The sequence below is a fragment of the Lolium rigidum genome, chromosome 5, assembly GCF_022539505.1.
Source record: "Lolium rigidum isolate FL_2022 chromosome 5, APGP_CSIRO_Lrig_0.1, whole genome shotgun sequence".
NCBI classification, from domain to species: Eukaryota; Viridiplantae; Streptophyta; class Magnoliopsida; order Poales; family Poaceae; genus Lolium; species Lolium rigidum.
The window spans coordinates 231,621,990-231,631,014 of record NC_061512.1 but is presented as its reverse complement, the minus strand read 5'-3'; the positions used below and the strand labels follow the sequence as shown (position 1 = coordinate 231,631,014).

The 9,025-nt window shown below is 43.3% G+C and overlaps 1 protein-coding gene across 1 annotated transcript; it reads right to left on the bottom strand.

Moving 5' to 3' along the window:
* Positions 1–5,415: 5,415 nt before the first annotated feature.
* Positions 5,416–8,214, bottom strand: LOC124657218. The gene is made up of 5 exons (XM_047195805.1): positions 8,077–8,214; positions 7,804–7,993; positions 7,538–7,699; positions 6,898–6,961; positions 5,416–5,782 (listed from the first exon to the last, which is right to left on the bottom strand). The coding sequence occupies exons 1-5, from the start codon at positions 8,212–8,214 to the stop codon at positions 5,593–5,595; spliced, it is 744 nt and encodes a 247-aa protein (XP_047051761.1). The 3' UTR covers positions 5,416–5,592.
* Positions 8,215–9,025: the final 811 nt, after the last annotated feature.

Sequence of the window (9,025 nt, the reverse complement as noted above, 5' to 3'; positions counted from 1 at the left end):
TTTAAGCAGTTCTTAAGTATTTGCAAGGAATTCGGCTGGTATATGAAGGGATTCGGTGTCGTAGAGTTCCATGGGCGTAGTATGCCTCTCGTTCCAGACTCAGGTGAAGCATGTGTGGTAGTTGTCACTAGTTGGGAAGTTTTGGAGCCTTTGTGTAGTGGTTATCTGGATATCTGCGTATTAATCCGGATCTCATATGCTAGTGTCTATCTGCGTATTAATCCGGATCTCATATGCTAGTGTCTATCTATCCAACAAGAGCATGTGATCAAAAAAAATTCATGCACGCTTTCGATAGCATGGTCATCCTGGATTCCCTGTAGCCTCTGGCTGATCATGAAAGAAAGAAAGAAAGAAAGAGCAGGATCTTGGTCACCCCTTTGGTACATTAGAACTTTTCTATTTCTATGTAATGCATTTACATGCACTGCTCCTGCAAGGTGTCGAATGAAATGATTCGCTTGTTCTCGTTTGAAGCGCAAAGTGAATGCAGATGGGAGTCGACGGCAGGGATACAAGTTAAACGTAGAAACGTTTGTCTGAACATTGCCGAGTATTACTGTCGACCACGTCTGAAGCTCCCTTGCCAGATCTTTGTGTACTGCCGAACACCCTCCTGCTTACGAGCCTTTCATAATTAGGGCTGATCAAACTAACTAAGAGCAATTCCAATAGTGCAGCCTGGCTATAACAAGATGCCATGTCATTTGTAGTTACCATATAGCTAACATGTACAATAGTTGGCTATAAGAATGAAGTACTTTACTTAGGGCCCACATTTCACTCTCATAAAATGCCTAGGAGCACATGTAAGAGCTGGCTATTGCATAGTAGCCCACCTCCCTTCTCTCTCCTCTTATCTCTCTTCCAACTCATCTAAAATATATTATTTAATATCTTATAGTCAGCTGACTAGATTCTATTGTACTTGCTCTAAAGCTAGCGTTATTGGTTCATCCGAGATCCGACGTTATTGGTCATGGGGCCAGGAACTAGTCCGATCCCTAGTTCGCCCATACGCCATAACTCAACCCGACCACCAAGGCACCAACAACATACACACGGAATGTTACAGGAACCATATATACTTTACACCCATCAAGAAAATTACGTCATGATCATCATCACTCTTTGTTTCATGTAGTAGCTGTTCTCGGCGGTGGAGATTTTTGGCTCATGGCTCTAGTGACCTCGTTGTTTAAAAAAAAATCAATAATCACTTTTATAAATTTCGAAATAATTTGGAAATATATCTGGATGTTCAATAATCAGGAGAAATATCCAAGTTTAATCTCATGTTCAAGTGCGAGATATGTAAGTAAAATAAGGATGAGTAGTGCCTCCCAAATGAATACGAGCTTGAACTCAAAATTTACATGTTTAGAGAACATTAATCCCAGCGTACTTGTACTTTTTTTGGAATATTTGAACAATGATTTTCACGTGGCTTTCACCGGCTCATTTCAACTGTGACATGGTTCCCTCTGGATCTTTAAACATGTGGAAGAGGATAGAGAAAAAACTGGAAGCGTATTTCTTGAAACCCGTCACGTCCCAGCACACCGACCAACCGTAGATGATGAGAATAGCTACCCTGCATCAAAGTTGACAGGAATCCATGCATGTTAGCCAGGGAACAAAAAAATATTGCCAAAAGCTGGTAGGTTACTACCATTCCCATTTCTTAAAACAAAGTCCCTTTCTATCTGAGTTCAATATATTGCACTAATTGCCATGTTTTTTTTGCGGGTATACTTGTTGACATGTTAACGATTCAAGAATGCATGCCGCAATCTATATGGCAGTAGGTGATGTGGGCTGAGTACCCCAATTAATTGTTTCATGGTATCCAACTAATTAATACCTAGACACATGTCGTGGTACCCAACTAACTGTTTCTTCGAAATACCCAAAATTCTAAATCACATAATAATATGATGATATGACGTGTCTTTTTTTTTTTACTTTGCTCTTTTATATGCAAATGCAATGTATGATTATCATTAGATCCGTCTTCAGATGTAGTTTTATTATATGCCAATTTTACATCATATATGTTGCTACTCTTTTATCTAAAGCTGCTCAAATTTCTGAGATTTTGAATTATGGCAAAAGGTAAAAGTACATTTATTTTCGTGGCCGGAGGGAGTATCACCTCACACTTTGAAATTTGGTTGAAATTATATTAAATCCTCAGGGAGTTAATTAGTTCTCAACCTTGTGCTAGAAGGTTGTTTGGGAGAAACAAACCGAAGATAAGTAAATTATAACGTATTATTCGAGCTCCTTGAAAATAAGCAAAGAAGGGATAAAAAAATAAGTAATTGAGTAACTAAATCAGTTACCAAACATTATGGACAATTATGTGCCAAAGAGATATAGTTACGGACCTGATAAAATCAAGGGGGGTGACACTTTTGTTGGCATGTGCTTTGTAAATCACAGCGACTATTATACCTGCGCACATAACACGTGTAATTACAGAGATTAGTATAGAAAAACATCCTCAGCATGCAGGTTAATTATACTGACACAAAGCATAATTAAAGGTACATAGATGGACACTCACCGAGTTTAATCCTGATAATCCAGTCCGGGGAGAAGCCCCGTCGCCGGACGTCCGCGGCGATGACGCTGAGCTTGTAGAAGGCGTAGTACATGGCGACGTCGATGCACGTGGAAGGACTAAGCTTCCACAGATGGTACATACCCATGCACGTCATGATCGCCGCGAAGGGCATGCCGATCTGGAACTCCTGGGCGTCGAAGACGCTGTCGAGGTTCCTTAGGTCGTGGACGAGTTCCCGGAGTGGGCTGAGAACGCCGCCGACGGCGCCCTTCACGGCGGCCTTGGCCTCCTTGGACTTGAGCTGGAACCGCGCGTCGATGGCGCTCCGGCTGAAGTCCATGGTCTCGAACTCGTCGAGATCCTTTTGGGTCAGCCTCGAGGGATACACGATGCGATCGTCGTGCGCGCCATTGCCGAGGCCCGTGGTGGCCGCGACCTCGGGGACGGGGGTCTCCTCCACCGTCGGCGTCGGCACGTGACGAACCAAGCCGGCGTCGTCTCGCGGGACCACGCAGAGGTCCGTGGTGGCCGTGAGCTCGTGGGAATCCTCGTCGGACGACAGGTGCAGAACCAAGGCGGTGACCTCGTGGGTCTCCTCGACGATCGGCACGCGCAGAACCAAGTTGGCGTCGGCGCACGCAGCACGCTCGAAGGGGTCCTCGACGAACAGCACGCGCAGAACCAAGTCTTCGTCGGCGTCCGCGTCGGCGCTGAGGTCGGTAGTGGCCGTGAGCTCGTGGGGATCCTCGCCGGCCGACATGTGCGGAACCAAGGCGGCGACCTCGTGGGGCTCCTCGACGGTCGGCACGCGCAAAACCTCGAAGGGGTCCTCGACGATTGGCACCATGCAGTCATCGGCGTCCGCGTCGGCGGTGCTGGCTGCGACATCGTAGGGGTCCTCGACGGCCGGATCGGACGGAGAAAAGCCGAAGCCAGCGTCGTCGCTCTGGCTCTCACGGCCAGAAGCGCCGCGGTGCGCGCACGGGCGTAGCACCGAAAGTGACACGGACAGGGAGCGCGGCGCCGTCCGGGCGGCCGGCGGGATACGTACGCGTGAGAAGGAGGTCGCCGGACGCCCCCGCGGTGCCGTGGAAACGCGCACGGCCGCCAGGAGAGACGAGTACTGTGCGCAGGCAGCCGGCGACGCCATCGCTCGATCGATCTGATGGAGCTTAATTTGGGGGCTTAGTTTTGGGATCGTGTTGGTCGCGCCAGGATTCGTGTATATATATACTAGAAGAGAGTGGGGACTATCTTCAGGGTGAAAACCTAAGATCTTTGATCGGGCGATGATGGTGTTGGAGCACTGTTCCCTTCTTGGAGGCGTCGTTTTTTGGAGAGTCTGCAATTCAGGTGTTGTCATGGTGGTGGATGTATTGCTGTTGTTAGGTCCGTGATACTGTAGCGGGACTTTTGTTTCTTAGTTTTCTTTTCGTTTTTTTTGGCTGTGTGCATCCGTAGTGCCATTAGGGTGGTGCGTTGTTGCAGAGGCTGGGTGTAATTGGTATCTCTCGATATTAATATATTCCCTTTATCGAAAAAAAATACTAGTAGAAGAGAATAGTTGTCAACGTGTCAACGGAATTGATCTCAAATTTGAGTCGAAACCCCCTCCTTTGCAACTAAACTTTGCTCCATCACAGTTCTCTATTTTGGAGTAATAGCTTAACTCATGTGCTCAACGCCTCAACTTAGTTTTCTATTTTGTTAATGCACCCCTCCTTGCTATAATATAGACTTGCTATGTTTCGTCGTCCCAAAAAAAAAAAAAAAAACGTGCATCACTTGCACTTGCAAGTTGCAACCCGTTCCAGCTGCTACTTTTTTTTTTTATAAAAACTGCAATTGCATTTTTTTGGGTGACTGAAATTTTCTCACATTTGTTAGGAAAATGAGATTTAAGAAAATCTAAACTGAGACATAAAACAAACCCACAATATAGTGCATATAAGATTTTAAAAAAGTTGACAGGGTTTATTGAGAAAATTATTTATATCTACAATACCAAATGTATACCAATTAAAAATATACATCATGATGAATCTAATGATATTAATTTGGTATCCTAGATATTGATATTTTTTCTAAATACTACCTCCGTTTCAAGGAATAAGATTTCAAGGAATAAGACGCACACGTATTCTAAGACGAACTTTGACTATAAACCTTACAATGTTCGACTTTTGAAAAATCTTATATGCATTATATTTTAGCATGGAGGGAGTATGTGTCAAGGGAAGTCTTTTTTGATATTTTGACCAAGCCACACAAAAAAACATGTTCCTCTCCCTATTTCTCTCTATATGACAATACTTTAGTAAAATAAAATTACCTTGCAATATTTGAACTAATAAGTATTTCGACATATGAAATATCCAATACTGATTTAGCTGTCAACATTTATTGAGTTTCAAATGAAATTTCATAATTTGTCTTTACCTAACTACCGGCAATACAACGTGCAAGAAGCCTACCACATGTACAGTGATAAATGAATATTTTACATTTTGAGCACATGATAAAACTAAATAAACCCCTGTGTCGGTCATGCCAGTAGCCCAGGACCCGTGTAGCATAAGAGCGGTTCTGTTATTTGTCCCCAAAACTGTATCATGACAATTTTTAACGGATTTACCGGACTAAGAATTCTATCCCAAAGTTTCATGCAAAGAATTCGATCAAGCGACTCCATGGACCGCTATATGCAGAAGTTCTAAACAACTTCAACTTCACAGCTTTTAGCTGATTGTAACCTTATTTCTGAGGAATAAGATCTCGATGATTCTCACAAAAAAAATCTTCATGTTTAGTGCAGTTGATAATCAATAAACTGTATTTCCAAGATGTGAAACTGAAAAGCAGTGACAGCGATATTTCAACATTGGTCCTGATGTTCGACCTTGATTGCAGGTATATAGAACATCTCCCCTAGAATCGGTCTTGTTTAAAGAATTCTCACAACTTCTAATGTTGCTTACATTAAGTGTTCATGGAGATTCCTCAGAACAGACAAACCCCAAGGCTTATCTTTGGCCAAACGAGTCATCATAAGGAGAAACGTAGCCAGGATACCACATAATCCTGAATATTTCTTTTATTCCGCCTCTCATTTTCAGTAGATTAATAAAAGAAATCAGAATACGCCTCCCATACTTCTTCAATCCCGCCACGTCAAACATGAATGCACCAAGGTACAGAAAGAAAAGTGGCAACCTACCATGAAATACAATTTTAGTTAGAGCACCAGATAAATCAAAACCATTACAACATGGGTAAGAACAGTCGAATTATAATAGGACTTGCAATCCAAAACAAATCAGTGATTACTAGCCTCTAACAGAAAAATCTAACACTGGGGAAGATTACAATTATCAAGGATATGCTACTGCTAACAAGAACAGTGTACTATGCATCGTTGTTCAAGCACCATGGTAAACGGCCGTGTCATACTATTCTACCGATGGCCGAGGAGCCAATGCAACACAAATTTTACATCAGATTAGTTTTGAATGGTCGGATTTTAATGGAAAATATTTTATAGAGGGGCTGGGCACACTTGAAAACATGTCCTTTCTCCCTTCTGGTGCCTCTGGTGGGATCCATTTTCCAACCAACATAAACCAGCCTTGTAGAACAGTAATTTGATGGGATAAATGGGATGCAACAACCAGTGCCAGATTAAAAAAGCATTTAGCAGTTAATGTTATGTCCATTATTACTCTCTGTATACAATTGAAGGAGGTGCTCTAGGTATTTGAAGTACTTTTCATCCTTATTCTTATATACCAGAAACTTTGATCTTATGTTTCGACAGGACAAGCAAATTAGGAGAACAACATATTTCCAGAGCTCCTAGACCCTCCAGGACAGATTCTCACGGTCAATGCTGTTTTTGATAAAATAATGTTCTGCTGTTTTGGTCTTTCACTAGGGCCATCTCATCGCGCAGTTTTGATAAACCATACCGATAGTTGTTTTCTCTTCCGACAATGTAACAGAGTAACATACTCCCATGTAAGATGGAGAAATTTGGTTAAGAAAAAGTTATTTTGGAGTCAGGGAATAGGAAGGAGAAAATTATGCGTTTTGTACTTGTTTCAGCATAGTACTTTCAATGTGATGGTTACTATTGTCCATTATTACAGGTGGAGAGGGGATGGTCACAGGTTATCTACAGCTCCAATAAGACTGCAACATTAACTTTTGAAAAACAGTGATCTGGTTACAGGAGATGCAGCTACCACATTAAATAGTTCTGTAACGACAGTTCACAATTAGTGGAGGACATCAGACACTTTAAAACCAAATAAAGAAGTATGCATACTGACCTAACAGCATCAAGAAGTACATATTTATTTCTGAAATCCTTGAGGACCATGAAAAGTATGACCCCTGCATTGAAAATTTTATTCAATTAGCAGAATGTATGATGATAAAAGGTAGCTTGAATTATTCCAAACAACAAAAGAAAATGGCGATCTGCATAGGTGGAGATCTGCTTCGAATCTCGACATAAATGATTTCATGCCAAATTAGATATTTAACATTGTTGTTGTTTCCTGTCTGGCGAAGATAGTTATCTAGAATCCAGAAAGTACAGTGATGATTGAAACTATGTAGAATTTCTTTTGTTTTGTTTGGCTTTTGCTCCCTACTAGAATATTAGGAATCCGTCTTTACAATGAAGGATAGCATTCTGCTGTAGCTTCATAATGAGTCAAGTTAAGTAACTATAAGATCTTTGTAGAAGCCAGCTTCCTTCCCCCTTAGTATTTCTAAAATTATAGGAGTATGTATACCACTTGATTTCTGGAATTACTTGCAGCACAAAAGCACACTGCCTGAATGATGTTACATTGGATTGATGAATCAAGTTATAGTTCCAGGAAAATACATAACAGAAGCATGTTAGTACCCACCTATCCGAAGGAGTAAGACATTAGTTCAGTCAGTGAAGAGTGTAAATACCGAATTCTAGCCGGGTAATTAAACTGTTGGATTTGCGCAGCTGATGCAGCTCCGAGGATACAACACTAAGCTTGTATATGATGTAGCCAAGGGCAGCATCAACAAATATGGCAGGGGATGCCCTCCAGAGTTGGTAACAGCAAACGCATCCAACAAAAGCACCTACAGACAAAGACATGCTCAGTAATCAGTAACAAAACAGGGTTCAGTGGTCGATCATATGGAGTAACTAGTAGAATTGTTTGAGTGGACAACTGAAAGCACACCGAAGATCATGCCAATCTGGTGGTCTTCGAGGTCATAAACTGTGCCGAGAGAGCGCATGTCAGAAAGGTTGAGGCGCAGGGGGCGGAACATGTCGGCGGTGGCCGCCTTCAACGCCTCCAACCCCTCAGGTACTCCCCTATTCTGGAAGCAGCGCCTCTTCGCCCGAGGAGGAGAACCGGCAGAACAAGACTGAAGAGCGGAGGCCGTGTTTTAGGAGCCATGTCAGATTAATTGTGGAATTTGACCAATGCAAATCTGGGGAAAATGCTTACCACTGTCCTCAGGGGAAGCTCCCTGATCCTGTGACGCACGGTAGGGGTGCCGGAGCGGCCATCTCCGTTCTGAGGTGCCGTTATTCTAGGCGCCGCCGTGTATGCGCCGCCGCCGCCACCGCACCTTAGAGCAACCATACAAGGTGCAGGTTACTCCTAGTACTAACGAGGAGGATGGAGACAATGGCGGTGACGTCAAGAATCAACTGGAGGTATGAGGAGGAGCGTCGGGGAGGATTAAGGGAGCTAGGAGAGGCTGCGATGGCGCGCCGCCGATGCGGGGAAGATGGGGCGAGCGGGTTGGCTGCTCTCCCCTGTTTACAAGATTCAGGAATGTATAAGATGGTCGAGGGGAGCTTCTACGCAGCCTGATGCAGGGCAGCGGGGCCGGCGAGCGGCGGGCGGGTGGCGGTGGCGGTGGCGGCGGCGGCGGGTGTTGGGGGCAGGGCAGGGGAGAGACCGAGGAATAGCTACGCTCTTTTTCCTTCTTTTTTTTTTCTTTCTGGGAGAGTATTTTTTTTAGTCAGTTTTCATTATTTGCCTATGAGTTGCATTAAGAAATGCCCCAAAAATTAATTTCTTCGTGCTAGTTAAATTTGTAACATAGGTTGCAATTTAGAAATTAGGGTTTAGGGTTTAAACCAGTGACTTCATTTTATTAAGAAATTGCTACGCTAGTAGCTCCAATCCACTTGCCACCCAAGGGGGAAGTGGGTTGCTAGTAGGGCTAGGGCAAAGCACCAAATAGTTTTGGGGATTTGTTGCCTTTTTTTTTTCAAAACCTAGTTGATTTGTCAACAATGAAATTGATTTATGTTGTTCGAGCCGGAGGCAGAGGCATATCACAAGTTCATTGTGCGTGGAGTAGGTTTCAAAGGTAGGGATTTACTGCAACATGTAATTATCTATTAGAGCATGAGAAGATAGCTCAAGTGGATGGGCTTTAGTT

Coding starts and splice junctions, on each gene's coding strand:
- LOC124657218 (XM_047195805.1), bottom strand. CDS start 8,214: ATGGTTGCTCTAAGGTGCGGTGGCGGCGGCGGCGCATACACGGCGGCG. Junction 7,994..8,076: donor AGCTTCCCCTGAGGACAGTG/GTAAGCATTTTC, acceptor TCCGCTCTTCAG/TCTTGTTCTGCCGGTTCTCC. Junction 5,783..6,897: donor GTACTTCTTGATGCTGTTAG/GTCAGTATGCAT, acceptor ATTTCATGGTAG/GTTGCCACTTTTCTTTCTGT.